This window comes from Eulemur rufifrons, chromosome 8, assembly GCF_041146395.1.
Source record: "Eulemur rufifrons isolate Redbay chromosome 8, OSU_ERuf_1, whole genome shotgun sequence".
Lineage (NCBI taxonomy): Eukaryota > Metazoa > Chordata > Mammalia > Primates > Lemuridae > Eulemur > Eulemur rufifrons.
This window is the reverse complement of record NC_090990.1, coordinates 60,503,550-60,519,456: the sequence shown is the minus strand read 5'-3', so window position 1 is coordinate 60,519,456 and position 15,907 is coordinate 60,503,550. Positions and strand designations below refer to the sequence as shown.

The following is a 15,907-nucleotide window of genomic DNA, read 5'->3' as shown; positions in this document are numbered from 1 at the left end:
CCAGCCTATTCCTTTTTTTTTTTTTTTTTTTTTTGAGAAAAGGTCTCATTCTGTCACCCTGGCTAGAGTGCTGTGGCATCATAACTCACAGCAACCTCAAACTCCTGGGCTCAAGCAATCCTTCTGCTTTGGCTTCCCAAAGTGCTAGGATTACAGGCATAAGCCATTGTGCCTGACTGTATTCCATTTTTTTTTGTTTTAGCTACACATAGGTATTGAAAAAATTCAAACCCATTACAGTTGTCAAAAATACAAGTAAAACAATAAAGTATTTGTATATTAATTAAAAGACTGGCAAGGTGTTTTTTTTTTTGTTTTTTTTTTTTGAGACAGAGTCTTGCTTTGCTGCCCGTACTAGAGTGAGTGCCATGGCATCAGCCTAGCTCACAGCAACCTCAAACTCCTGGGCTCAACCAATCCTCCTGCCTCAGCCTCCTGAGTAGCTGGGACTACAGGCATGTGACACCATGTACGGCTAATATTTTCTATATATTTTAGTTGTTTTGGCTAATTTCTTTCTATTTTTAGTAGAGACGGGGGTCTCGCTCTTGCTCAAGCTGGTCTTGAACTCCTAAATTCAAAGGATCTGCCCGCCTCGGCCTCCCAGAGTGCTAGGATTATAGGCGTGAGCCACCGCGCCTGGCCAAGATTGGTAAAGTTTTAAAATCTCTTAGCAATGCAAAATTAGAATTCCTGACCAATGACTAATCTTAACATTCAGACATATCACATTTAATAAAATAAATTATTAAGATGACTTGTATCTATTCATAATATTAAATGTCATTGTTTAAAATTTGAAAACTAAAGGAAAACAAATTTCTCATACTCAACACTTCAATATGCTAACTGTAAGTAAAAATATCTTAATTTCATTCTGAAATGTTCAATGTATCTTAAGTTACATTATTTAGGTTAAATGACCTTGGAACCACAAAATACTTTATATTGTATATATTTTATGGCTCATAAGTCTACCTTTGGTTTTGGTGCCAAAACAGAGATAATATAACTTTATACACTCTCTTCAAACTTTATGAGAATAAGCGCACATAAGCTAGCAACAAATTTTTAAATAATACTGAGTCCCCATTATCAGCCTGGTTTCCAATTTTAACTTCTGAATAATTGCCTCCAAAATTTACACATTAAATATTCTGGAAAAAAGCATAAAATGTGTAACTATTCCTATTGTGTAATTACTACGCTGACATTGCCCATGCCAATTTTCAAGCTTGCCTCCATAAGTAAAAGATTGTAATTTATAAAAGCCACAGTAAAATATGAATATTTAACATAATTTCCCCATCTGAGAAGATTATGTTTCAGAACGCATTGTGGTAGAAAAGTGATTAGGAATTTAAATTGTTAAGGAAAAAACCAGTTTTAGGCAGAACCCTAAGAAGACAGTTTTTAGGTTCACTAAAATGAAAACTGTATTAAATAAAGAGAATGATAGTCTACATATTATTAAAAATAAATACTGTATGATTTACCATTCCTTGCTCACTAGAAACTTTTCGGGATCTCCCAATTCTCACAGCTTCAATAAGATGCTTGCAAATTTATTTTTGCTTTGTTAGACATTATAAGCATATCAAGAGGGCAATTTAAAAAAAGAAAGCCTAACCTCATTCCAAATGTTTAATGCTTTTTAGATCTTATGATTTTCAGTTAATTTCATCTCTTGAGACCCTTCATCCTCAGTCCAGAGATGCAAAGTGTATACTTGAGGAAAAAAACTTGTGTAACTTTTATTTAGCCTTCTCAGATAAGCATAACTAAATATTTCTCATACCCTTCTCTAATACAGGACCTTCCATTATAACTTCATGTCACAAAAGTACTTCCCGTCCAGACTTTTTGTATTCATTTTAATGCCATCCCTTTAACAGAAGCAGCAGCAGAGTTCTTTGCCTTTGGCTTTATTTCTCATGTTTAAGTCTGCAGCCAAAATCTGAAATTTTCCTCTGTCATTCACTTTATCCTCATTTTCTTTTTCCAACCTTCAGTTCCCTCTTTTAAAAATTAACTCAATTAAGAAAGGCTCAAGAACTATTATACATTCACACAAACCAAAATTCTAACAGGTAGAGAGATGTACCAACCAATTTTTAGCTTGGGAGGGATTACTATGCCAATATTGTAGAGCTTCTACGTGTTATTACTCATTACAAACCTTTCTCGATAAAATCTGCAGGGTTTCTTCTTCCTTTCTTCCTCCTTTGCTCTCTCCCTCCTTCTCTCCCTCTCTCTCCTTTTTTTATAATGATATTTCACATTTGGATAGGAATTTTTACTTACAAAAATCATCATTTATATTGTTCATGTAAAAGCTTAGATATGCCCTCACATTGAGAATAACATTGGAGTACAGTTTTTAAAATTAATGAAGAGTATATCCTAATTATGAACTATTATTGCTATATTAATTTCCTTTTTTAAAAAAAAGTCTGGTTTTGTAATTAATATTTCAAAGTCTTTCTAGTCAGCACCATCAAGTTATAATTTTATAGTCTATTAATATAGGTTCATAAATGACTCAAAATATTTCAAATAAATATGCTGAATTACATAAACTACACAAAAAAATAGGCAAATTAACTTTAAAAGAATTTGATTTTAAAATCAAAAGGACTCTCATAATTGGGATAAATAAGAAAACTTTAAAACTGTAAATTTACAACTACTTTTAATTGAAGAAATAAAAATTGAGCATTTACTACATGCCAAGGGATCATCAGTACCCTTTAAGACAAGAGAGATATGGCTATACCATTTTTGTATAGCTATGTAAACTTATATTACTACTAGAAGAATAATTCTCTACCTTAAAAAAAAACACATTTCAATCCAAAGATTATCCATGCATCTAATCTCTAAATCCTTTGTTTTACCTGGGAGAAAATGCTTAATCAAGAAAATTGCAATAAATAATAACAGGTTTAAAACAGAAACCACTCTCAGGCCCCACTCTGACTGATGCTTTTCAGCTCCAGCTCTTTAGACTGATGAGAAAATTTCCATGATTTTTACAGTTCCAGAGATAGTTTTAACTGTCATTCAGAGAAGTAAAATTATAAAGGAACCATTTATGAATTAGATAGAATAAGTATGATTAGCTGAATTCTCTGGTATTCTTTCAAGCATTTTCCATTTCCCACTAAAGCATGTGGTTATACTCAGAGATTCTACTCATAGGTACATACCCAAGAGAATTGAAAAATTATGTCCACACAAAAACTTGCACACAAACGTTCATAGCAGCAATATTTATAATAGGCAAAAAGTAGAAGTAACCCAAATATACCCATAAACTAATGAGAAGGTAAATAAAATGTGGTATAGCCATATAATTTGCCATAAAAAAGAATAAGTACTGATACATGATACAACATGGATGATCCTTGAAAATGTCATGCTAAATGAAAGAAGCCAGACCCCAAAATAGCCACATATTGTTTGATTCCATTTATATGAAATGTACAGAATAGACACATGCATACAGACAAAAAGTAGATTAGTGTTTGTCAGGGGCTGGAGGATGGGAGGAATGGGAAGTGAGTGCTAATAGATATAAGGTTTCTTTTTGGGGTGATGAAAATATTCTGGAATTAGAAAGTGGTGATGATTGCACAACTCTGTGAATATATTAAAACCACTGAATTGTACTTTAAAAGGGTAAACTATGGCATGTAAATTATATCTCAATAAAGCTATAAAGTATATGGCTATTACAACCTATTTATATTGAATTTCTAAAAAAGGATTTCATATTCTGCTAAAAGGTGGTAGGACCCAGTATACCTCTGTGTGTGTGTGTGTGTGTGTGTGTGTGTCTGTGTATGAATCATCCTGAAAATTATTTTTTAACCAAAAACTTTGTTTTAAAATATCATTCTCACTCTAGTTATAAAACAGGAAACAAAATAATTTTAAACATAAATATATTTAAAAAATTAAAACACCTAAGAAATGCAATCTATACATATGAAAAAGTAAAATATTTATATGCATAACTAGTAGCAATATTATCCATAAGCAGCAGTTAGTGTTTATTTTCCCCATATTTTGGTTTAACATCAAAGTGTAGTGGTAGTTTATTCTTTTTAGGGAAATCGCATAAGGTACATATAGCATATTATGAGTAAGTTATAGAAGACTGTATAATTGGAAAATTAATTCCAAGTAACAGTATTTCCTCTAAAAACATATTTATTATTAAACAAATAATTTTAAACTAGCAGACAACAAAATGAGCCTATAACTTATTAAGTCCAACATATATAGTCAACTTGCATAAAATTACATATGGCATTTTAAAAAGTCTATTTCTAAAATATCAGTAATTCAGGCAATTGGGATTTCCACAAGAGATAAACTGCTATCAATTTTCTTTTTATGAAGAAAAGGTCTGCCTTAAGAATAATACAACTATGTTATTAAGAAATGCTACAACATACTTTGAAAATCAAAATGGTGAAACATATGCATCAGGATATTCTTATACTGGTGCCGGCCCTAAAGCAGCATTTCAGAAGATGATTTAAATATAAAAACTACATTTCCAAATGATTTGGGTTTTTATTCTTTTCTAGAAATACATATTACGTGTATACTTTAGTTAAGAATTTTAATTTCCATTATACATGGGAACCTTTCATACTGATGATCTAAAGATATAATAAATAAAGTACTTGGATAGTCCAGTACTTTATTAGAAATATACCCACTGACTTCACAAAAACAACTTTTATATATAAGCAAAATACTAAAAATTTCTGATTTGGGAGGAATGAAATAAAATACAGTGAGTGGTTTTTTCTTCATCTCTAACTGTAAAAATCCCTTTTGCCTATTTATTATGACCCGTCTCTATTCATGCAATTTAATGAACTCTCAAAAGAATTTACACATCTTTATACAGAATTCACATCTACATCAGTAAACTGCTAGTCCTTTTATATTTTCAGTGCCTTATCAAAATATGGGTAACAAAGTTCTTCATTCTATGAGGCAGGAAGATGTTTCCTAAGTACTTCTTTGGATGATGAGGATATAGTATCTGGGAAGGACACATCAAATTCTATTAGAAGATCACCGCGTTGGTCAGGATTTTTTGGAAATGGCAGCCCATATCCAATAATTCTTCTCCTCATTCCAGGTTTCACAATATCATTTATTGACATGGGTATGTTTCTTCCATCCATTGTTGGCACATTAATTGAGCAGCCACACAATGCCTACAATGGACCAAATACAATAAAATTAACATACTTCAAAACTTAAATATCAAACCAAAAATATTACCACATGATAAAGGATCATACCACTAAGGTAAAATTTTAACCTCTAAAAGAACAATAGTTATAACATTTTTTCCCCATTAGAAAATCCTTTAGGACATGGATAATCAGATATATCACAAAAGAAGAGAAGGAGAAGGAAAGTGAAAGCAAAGGAAAAAGAGAAGTAACGGATATCTTCCACATTGCTTTGGAATGAAATGGATAGTTTGAAGCTGTTATAACATTCAAATTGCAGGAATTAGAATGGCAGAAACTGAGGACTGGAAAAAACAGGATAAGAGCAACTACGTACTTCAGAAAACAGGACAAGAAATACATTTGTTTTAGTCAATAAATGTTTACTGAGTATCTACTGTATGCCACACATTTCTGGTAGATGGTGAGCCTTGAAGGGACCAGGAATACAGACTTCATCTCAAGGTATGAACAAGGAACTCACAGAACCATACATGCCAATTAGCAATTATAATATAGTATAGTGTTGGCACAGAGGTCTTTTGTGAGAGAAAGGGCACCCAACTTAACCCCTTAGCTTCTGGGAGTAGAGGATACCCGAGCTAAGCATTAGACCGGTAGCAGGTATTGGGACAGGGTGAGAAATAACAGTGTTCCATAGAGTAGGGCTCAAATAATGACACAGAAGTACACAAGATAACAATAGAGCAAACTTAGGGAAATGTATCTATATTTATGACTAGAAATCAGATTTAAAATGATCTTTTATTTTAAGCTAAAGAGTTTGGGCTTGGCCGGGCGCGGTGGCTCACGCCTGTAATCCTAGCACTCTAGGAGGCCGAGGTGGGCGGATCGTTTGAGCTCAGGAGTTCGAGACCAGCCTGAGCAAGAGCGAGACCCCATCTCTACTAAAAATAGAAAGAAATTATATGGACAGCTAAAAATATATATAGAAAAAATTAGCCGGGCATGGTGGTGCATGCCTGTAGTCCCAGCTACTCGGGAGGCTGAGACAGGAGGATCGCTTAAGCTCAGGAGTTTGAGGTTGCTGTGAACTAGGCTGACGCCACGGCACTCACTCTAGCCTGGGCAACAGAGTGAGACTCTGTCTCAAAAAAAAAAAAAAAAAAAAAAAAAAAAGAGTTTGGGCTTTATCATAGACGGTATGTAGATACAGCCATTTAAGAATTTTAAGCAGGGAACTAACAAGACCATTTGTGGGTTACAATCCAATTTGAGAAATATTACAAATAAGAACTCAAATAAGAAGTATAGTAAAGCAGTACCATTATAATTTATGAATTTGTAAAAATTTGTTATTTTAATAAATTATGAATTACTGCCTTTTAATACTTCCAAATTAACAACTTTAACATAAATCTTACACATGGACGAAGGTGATAAGATTATCAATACAGATCTCATAAACCACACTTGTAAAAATAGTTTCAGGGTACATAATCCAGGTAGCACTTAAAATTGACATTTAAGTTATTAGTATAAGTAACTAAACTTTAGAAAATATAATCTCATCCATAAAAGTGGTATAATAAATAGTTGTACTACTTCAGAAGGTTGTTATGAGAATTTTTTTAAATGTATAATAAGGTTGAATAAATGTTAGCTATTATTTAGATACATTCCCTAAAATCAGCTGCATGATTCTGTTTGGTCTCAGAATCCCGGGTCCTACTAACTTACCTCTCGTAAACTAATTTTAGCAGTATAAATTATATTTGATCCATCCCTTTTAAATTTGGGGTGATCTTTGTCTTTAATGATAAAAACAATGTCTGCTGGAATACTATTTGGCGTTTCATCTCCTTCCCTTGGAAAAGTAATTTTGGTGCCTTCTTTCCACCCTTTTTTAATCTCAATGGTAAGAATTTTGTCCTCAGATCTATAGCTCCTTCCATCAGAGTTTAGCCTTTTTCGAGAAATCTTCATCCGTTTGGTACAACCATTATATATTTCTTCAAGTGATACTCTAAGTTCATGAATAACTGGAGGATCTTGTTTGAGTCGGGATGGTCCTACAGAATTCCTGTCTCTTGGATAGCCATTCATGCTGAATCCAAAGGCACTAAAAGGATCTCCATCTATTTCCATTTCTTCAGTATCTCTACCACCAGCCATCCGTCTTCCAAAGAAAATTTCAAAGGGGTTGGACCCTCCAAAAAATGCTGCAAATGTGGCATGAGGATCACCATGGAAGGTGTACCGGAAGGTACCCCCTTGTCCATCAGTACCTCCTGCTCCTCCTTTCAACCCTAAGTGAAGAGACATGAATGATTAGAAAAAAGCTTGCAACTCTCAAAAGTTAAACTTTCAAAAACTGTATTGCTAATAAACTTTGGCCAACGTATGCTATAATTTATTAATATTGCCCAGAAATACCATTATAATTAAATACAGAACAGCTATATAACTTTTGATGATTCCATCCTAAGTTAAATTTTTAGCTTTCAAACTCTTCTTCCAAATCCCCATTTTTAATAATTTATTCCTGAATCTTTGTTCCACAGGTAAATAAGAAAAAAATAAACTGTGAACTCCTTATCTCATAAACTACTGGTATGGCATACAAAAGTATGTAAACTTAAGTTTTTAAAATTTGTCAGTTAAAAAGATCTTCAGTAATAATGCAAAATGCAGAATCTATATCTTTAAGTACCATTCTAATCAAGAAGCACAAACAATAATATAAAATACCATATTCATACTAACTATTAGTAGCTTTATTTCAGGTCATCTTTTACTGTTTAAGAATTAAAATAAAAGTCTGTGGCAGAGAGGGAAAAAATTCTAATAATGAGGATACCCTATGAAAAATATTTTTTTAGACACTAAAATTGTTATTCCTGTCCTAGATACCAAAGTTGTTTATATAAGCATACCATATCATAGCATTAATTTCAAAGTATGTAAAAAGAAGACTGAAATCAAGAGCAGAAAACCTTCTTGACACATTTGGCCTTTTGGACTGGTTATTTCTGCCTGTTGTGAACAACCTACTTCAGCCAGCAATATAGTGACCTTCTGGCCCTTTGCTCAAAGGTTCAACTAGGTAATATTCAGCTCACAAAAGATTACATGCTTGAAACAGCATTTTTCACTGTGTCAAAAAGATTCTGCTGAAACCCACAAAACAAGAGTATAGTGATCTTTTAAGCAGTTGATACTGACAAGGATTTCCACCATTACAGTATTAGCACTCAGTTTCTGAGTGAGCCTTAAGAAAATTCATAACCAAGGAAACAAGCAGTAAAACAATCTAAAAGTTATAAAACCATGAAGAATTCAAGAGATTAAACTGAGGGATTCTAATATCTTTAAACAGTGAGTAATTTGAGGGCAGGAAATATATTTTATTCATTTTGCATTGTTCATGCATATGGGGCTGAAAATGGTGGGCATTCATGTTTATTGAATGAAGAGAATAAACTAATTCTTAAAGTCCTCCTAAATCGAAACTAGAAAGGTGTTTTGAGTATCAGTATAGAGAAGAGGGCAGAGGCAAAAGCAATATAAAATGTAATCACACATACCCGTATATGAGAAATTTAGTCATGTAAAATGCCACTAGAAACACTCATCATGCTTTCAAAGAGACTTAGTTTTACATGTTTTATTCTACATTTGGCTTCTTCCATTAAAATATATATATTAATATATACTCTACATCTAACAGAGTCTCAACTGATGTCTAAATTTTTACCTTTATCCATGAATAGAAATCTGGAGAGACCAAGAGAGACCTAATAATCTGAAAATTGTCAAAATACATATTGGATGATATATCTAAATGGCAGGGAAATTCCCTGTAAAAACTGAATGACAAGTAGAAGCAGGACAAGAACTTTTAATATGCAGCTCATCCATATCTTTCTTTTATAAATTTTAGTAGTACAATTATAACTCCCAATGTTAAAAAGTTAACGGCAGACTTTTTAAAATGGTAGAGTATGTATACAACTTCAAGGTCATGATCAAAGTTACTAAACCAGTGCTTAAATCATTTTATCCTTCATCCCACAGATTTAATAAAGTATAATAATTTAACAGAGAGTTAAGTAAATTGGGTAAAATAGTATAACCCTCTATAAGACAAAATCAAAATGCTTTGGCTCATAATGAATTCATGAAAAGAAAGAATAACATTTTAAGTTATTACATCATGGGTTTGGCTTTTCCCTAAAACCCCTTCCCCTATCCTGCCAAAAATAGTAACTCAGTCAGAATTACAAAGTCTCTCAGAAGATTTACACACAGTCTAAAGTGCCTTATTTATCAAAGCTAACAAGAAGCTTCTAATGCAGCTTTGAGGTTTTCCTAGACACTATAAACAGTCAACTATGTAGCTGAGATAAAGAATGATGCTACTCTAATAACTGAGAAAATCCCACCAAAATTCATGCCAATATACTAAAACACAAATTATTATGCAAGTATCATTTGCATTGCCTAGCACTTACATTATAACAGGCATGTCATCAATTACATAGACAATTCTTAATTACATACATTTTGATGGCTAATGGAAATTTTTAATATTAATTGGATTCCCTTTGCTATCCAAAATGTTTTCTAGACACTTTGTGTGATCAAGAAATGCACTATAGAATCAACATTTGTCTATGTTTTAGCAGAACTGCTATTGTTTTAAAACCAACCAACCAGCCAATTTGCAGCCCAAAACCAAATATGTTTGGAATACTATCTATAACAATGACTTCTTCCACTAGTTAATTAAGTTGATTAAAGTTTATCAAAAGAAGAAACACTGGAGAAGAATTAGGATTTCAAAGAAAAACATGATAGTACTTTAATAACTCTTACTTTAAGGAGATCTAATATGTAAAATGCAAATTTATAGCAAGACTTCAGAGAGTTATAAAATAATGAGATCATTTAAACAGTTTTAGTTCACAAAAATCTAATTTACTTACATATTTTTAGAACATATAGTAAATAAAAGAGGTCTAGGTGATTAAATATATAAGTCATAGAAAAGAAGCAAATTAGTAACAAGATCAATATACTAAATATGAGTTTTATCATATAAATACTACCTTTTAACATTTGATGCTACTGAGTAAACTACAAACAATAAATAAAGAAGGCATAAAAAAGAAAATATTAGAGAATCAGAATAAATAAGGATGTGTTATTAAAAATATTTTTAAAAATCTTTTAATATAAACTTCTGTTGACATCCACTAAACCATTCAGAACTAAACCTAAAACTTTTGGGGAGTGAGTGGTTCAAAATTCAATTTTAAATTTCTGTAGTTCTGTTTTTTGTTTTCAAATGATTCAATTATGGAGGAAATTTATTTTTAAAAATAGACTACAAACCGCAAAATTAAACCATTGTAAATATACAATTCAATTGATTTTAGTAAATTTACAGAGTTGTGCTACCATCACCACAATCTAGTTACAGAGTATTTCCATCATTCCAAAGAGTTCTCCAGTTCCTATCTGTAACTAATCTCTGCTCCTACTTCCAGCCTTAGGCAAGAAAGATCTGCTTTCTTTTTCTACAAACTTGCCTTTCTCAGACATTTCATATAAATGGAATCATACGATATGAAGTCTTTTATATCTGGCTTCTTTCATTTAACATAGTTTTTGAGGTTCATCCCTGTTGTAGCATGTTTCATTAAATTGGTCCTTTTAATAGCTAAATAGTTCCCCATTGAATGTATGTACCACATTTTATTTATCAATCACTAATTAGCAGTATTTTTAGATTGTTTCCAGTTTGGAACCATTACAAATAATGCTGCTATGAGCATTCAGGTATGTGTCTTTGTGTGGGCATATATTTTCTTTTCTCTTTTATAGATTCCTAGAATTGCTAGGTCATATGGTAAATTTAAGACATCTCTATTTTTATCCAACTGTTTTTTTTTTCTTCTTCTTTTTCTTATTTTTTGAGAGACAGTGTTTCACTATGTTGCCCAGGGTGAAAAACTCCTGGGCTCAAGCAATCCTCCTGCCTCAGCCTCCCTGAGTAGCCAGGACTACAGGCATGCACCACTACACCCACTATCCAAGTGTTTTTTAAACAAAGCATTTTAAATGGTAGATATTTGAAATTTTTAGAACACAAATAAACTGGATCACTGGTTCTCTTATTCCTAAATAAATAAATTTAGCATATTGAACTCATACACTTCTCAGTACATGGTTCCTTATTCCCACTGTCCGAGCTTTAAGTCTCAAGAGTATAATAATTAGGGGGAAGGGGGGAGAAAGGATATCAGGTATATTAGTAGTGTTTCCACAGTCTTAAAATTCAGTGTTTTGTTACTAATGGAGAAACTTACGGAACCAGGCCTGCAGGTACAAAGAGATCAATGAAAGGCAAAGAGAAAAAATGTTTTCATTTTCCCAGTGTGTCTAGAGGAGATTTTTAAAAGAATTAATGGGATATTCTCAATAAAGGCAAATAAATATAATAATTTTCTTTGAAGGAAGAATAATTCTAAAAAATAATTCAAATAGGGCCAGGCATAGTGGCTCACTCCTGTAATTCCAGCACTTTGGAAGGCTGAGGCAGGAGTATTGCTTGAGGCCAGGAGTTTGAGACCAGCCTGGGCAACATAGCCAGACCCCAGACAAAAAAATTAAAAAATTAGCCACCCATGGTGGCAGGCGCCTGTAGTACTAGCTACTCGGGAGGCTGAGGTAGGAAGATCCCTTGAGCTCAGGAGTTGGAGGCTGCAGTGAGCTATGATCATGCCACTGTACTCTTACCTGGGCAATAGAGAGAAACCATGTCTCTAAAATAATAATAATGATAATAACAACTTTCATTCAACTTTATTTTCAAGTAACCTAAAACTAGAAAATGATATTTCTAAATAATATAGTTCAATGTTTTAAAAAACTTATTTTCTCCTCACTCTTTCCTCCTATTGTTTACATCAATTATCTGAATCAAGAACAAAAAAAGATTCAGGGTATATAGATGATGATTTAGTTTTTTAAAAATTCACTCACTGGTAATGAGTGAGCAAAAATCAAACAGGAAAAATCACTACTCAAGAAAAGCACTATTAAGAGGTAATGTTAAATCAAGAAAAATGTATCACTTGGTGACTTTCAAATTCTAAAGACAAATATCCTTAATAAATCATGAATCCAATGGCTTAGCCAAAGACAAACTTGAGCTATCAGTGAGATGTGGCCAAATATCTTAGATTTAAAGCAGTGGATATCTACTTTTTCATGGGAATTTATAATATTCTTCCATGTTTATGGATTTCTTTACAAAATTACAAAGTCAGTCTTTCAGAAGAGTAGCATATTATTGGTAGTGTCTCAGAATCCTGTCTTAGCTTTTTGAGATGAACCAAATCATGCTATATTGAGTAGTATAGCCATAGAGAACATGGAGGATTGAATTGCCCATTCTTTGTCCATATATTTTTCAATATGTACTTTGTAAGAACCTGATACTGCAGGTCCTCACTACACCAAAACCAGCAGCATAAACTTCAATTTTTGGCAACGCACAGACCAAAAAAGAAAAACAAGGGAAAAAAAATCCTCTACATATAATCACCACGCTTATCTACATTTAATTTGTTTAATTAAAAATGAGCAGTCACTGCTTGACTATATTTTAAGGATATATTTCTAATTAGAAAAATTTGCTGTTAAATGTCATAAAGGAAGCAAAGGGATAACAAAAAAGTTTTCATAGCTACAATGATTTAAAAGACAATATTTTAGGAGAAAAACTAATAATAAAATAATTTAGTACTGATTTTTAAAGTTGAAAATCCCAGAACCTGTAAAAATGAAAGTTTTTTTGTTATTATTAATTAGAAATTTAAAAGTCTTACTTTATAGCCACATTTATGTGGAGGTCATGGACAAACCTGACTTAAAATCCAGAATGATAAAAGGATAATCTTAAATTACCCCCATTTACTTTGTTCACTAGTTTCTGATCTCACAATGCAAGAAACAAAAGTATGGCAGGGAAAGGAAGGGGAAGTTGTCAGGCTTTCCTCTGTACCAAGACAGTAAAATTCCAAAAGAAATAGTATTACCTAAAAGTAAATCAGTAATTACTCTAATTAGGTGGCCATTTTAGGTCAAAAATTATATTTCTGAGATTTCATTTTCTTGGCACACAATTACTGTTTACAATTAAGCTAAAAACTTGTCCTGGTATTTTATGACATCAGGAAAATTCTTTCCTCCCCAGGCAGAATGCCAAAAACAACTAGAAGCTAAATGCCTGCGCCTTCTGCTTCTGAGAGAGACAACTCTGTCTTGTTCCGTCTGAACTAGCCTTGCCATAAGAAAGGCAAAAAACTTCTTTTTGTTTTTGCGAATAAAATATAAACTTCCAGAATCTCAACTGCCAATCTTAAGATTTTACATGACTGAAAACTCTTTATTGGTTCTGGCAGGAAATTCATTAGAAAACAAAACAGGTTGCATAAGAGTTTTGACACAATTCATTAGTGAGTATGGTAATTTCAGGTTTCTTTTAAAATATACAATGTTAATATCTTAAGTCTAATGGTACAATATGTATAATACAAAATGCTAAAATTTTTTAAAAAGGCAAACAAGGACATTTCATTCATAGCTATGCAATGTTCATTCATATGATCAGGGATGAAATCTTGTTTTTATCCATTATTTGTTTTTCTACTTTTGATATGTCTAAGGATCCAATTTAAGCATAACAAGAAGGCTGAAAGAAAAAAAAAAAAAAAAAAAGACCGGGAGAGGGAGAGAAAGACATAGAGCCGAAGAGACAGAAAGATATACACAGGATACTTACCTTCCTCTCCAAACTGATCATATATTTCTCTCTTTTTAGGATCACTCAATACTTCATAAGCTTCTGCGACCTCTTTAAATTTTTCCTCTGCCTGAGGAGATTTGTTCTTGTCCGGATGAAATTTGAGGGCTTGTTTTCGGTAAGCCTTTTTAATATCTTCATCTGAAGCTCCTTTTTCAATTCCCAAAATGTAATAATAGTCTTTCCCCATTTCGAATTCCTTGAAATGAACTTAGATTTCCCTTTGTAAAAGAAAACAGCGTCCCCAGTCTTAGCAATACACCGATTCTAAGAAAAATAAACCAAGCTGGGTATTTTAAAAGTTAAAGCAAATCAGCAATTCAGCTAGCTGTCTTAAGGCAACAAGCAGACAGAGTCTCCGTATTTAATTCCTTCCCCAACAGCTCACTTACAGATAAATATACACTACACAGGAGACGGCCTCCTTCTAGATCCTCCCATTTTCACTACGTGTCTCTGTACTTTCTAGAACAGCAAATGCTACAGGACGTCACTTTCCCAGCTGCCTCTAGTCAAAGTACTGAGCTATGTTTTCTCCTCCTCCACTATTAACTATTCCTTCTCCTTCTGGCTCTACCATTTGTATTTCCTATTTAAGAGGCCAAGTGGATTAACAAACCAGTATTTCAACACAGAATGTCATAACTACATATTTATTTACTCTATTCTAGGTGAAAAAGCAATAAAAATTATTACAGCCATTAACCATCCTATGTTAAAAATGATTATACAAATAAAAGTACCCTTGGATTTATTTTAGGTATTTTAATTTCAAGTTATTCATCTGTAAAATATACAATACTAAAATGTGGGCTGTTTAAATTAAAATTTTCAAATTTATGTCATTTTCAAAATTCCTGGAGACTATTAATCAGAAATGCCAGGAAGTCAGGATAACATCTTAACACTATAAAAAGGATATCTACCATAAAATTCAAAAGCACTATGGTAAAATAAGGACTTAAATATGATTTTAGCTAATGATTTTAACTAGTTTTTTTTGTAGCATACAAGAGTTTATAGTTTTAGCAAACCAATAGTTATCTGTGAAAGCTTAATATCTGAATTTAGTTACTTCAACTAAAACAGAATGAGACCCCCATTCCTAGGGACACTATTTAAAAAATTTTTGTGCTGCAGGAAATCTAGTAGAAAAGTATCAGGTTACAGGCAGTACATATTCATGTTCTTTATATGACTTTAACTAGATCAACTTAAAATCTGGATATGCTATTTAAGGGGCAATAATATGAGAAATATTTTTTCTTTTGGAAACACATTTCCATAATTATAAATATATACTCATTGTCAAAGATTTTTGAAAACATAGGAAAAATAAAATAAAATAAAAATTTCCCTATCATTCCCTTTTAGGTAGTCCCTGTTAAATGTTAGTGTATTTACTTCTAATCATATATTCTATGAATATTTACAGTTATTTCTGTGGTTTTGTAACTTTTTTATTAACAAAGTTTAGATCATGGCATTTAAATACTGTTTTGATGCCTGCTTTTTTCATATAACATGCTTTGGATATTTAGGAGGCATATTTTCAATGTATATAACATCTTTTATCTCTGATATGGTTTCCTCATCTTTTCAAAATGTTCCCATTTCTAATATTGAAAAGATGGATTAATAAGAAAATGTCAAAAGAACTGCATGCATCTTATAGTGAAATACATCTGTAAACTTAAAAAAAAATCTTTATGAAGAAAAAAATGTACATATGTACATTATGTACATTATGTTTAGAATGTAATGAAAGGTGATGATCATATGTTAACCTTTAAAGAAATGGGAACAC

The 15,907-nt window shown here is 32.2% G+C and overlaps 1 protein-coding gene across 2 annotated transcripts; it reads right to left on the bottom strand.

Annotated features, from left to right (window-relative positions):
* Window positions 1-4,663: 4,663 nt before the first annotated feature.
* On the bottom strand, window positions 4,664-14,710 carry DNAJB4 (DnaJ heat shock protein family (Hsp40) member B4). Of its 2 annotated transcripts, XM_069478111.1 has the most exons (3): window positions 14,080-14,710; window positions 6,966-7,534; window positions 4,664-5,243 (listed from the first exon to the last, which is right to left on the bottom strand). In XM_069478111.1, exons 1-3 carry the CDS (start codon window positions 14,288-14,290, stop codon window positions 5,010-5,012), a joined length of 1,014 nt encoding a protein of 337 aa, XP_069334212.1. In that variant the 5' UTR covers window positions 14,291-14,710; the 3' UTR covers window positions 4,664-5,009. The 2 variants fall into 2 exon arrangements, with proteins under 2 accessions (XP_069334212.1, XP_069334213.1); XM_069478112.1 differs by lacking the exon at window positions 6,966-7,534 and having other exon boundaries at window positions 5,157-5,243.
* Window positions 14,711-15,907: the final 1,197 nt, after the last annotated feature.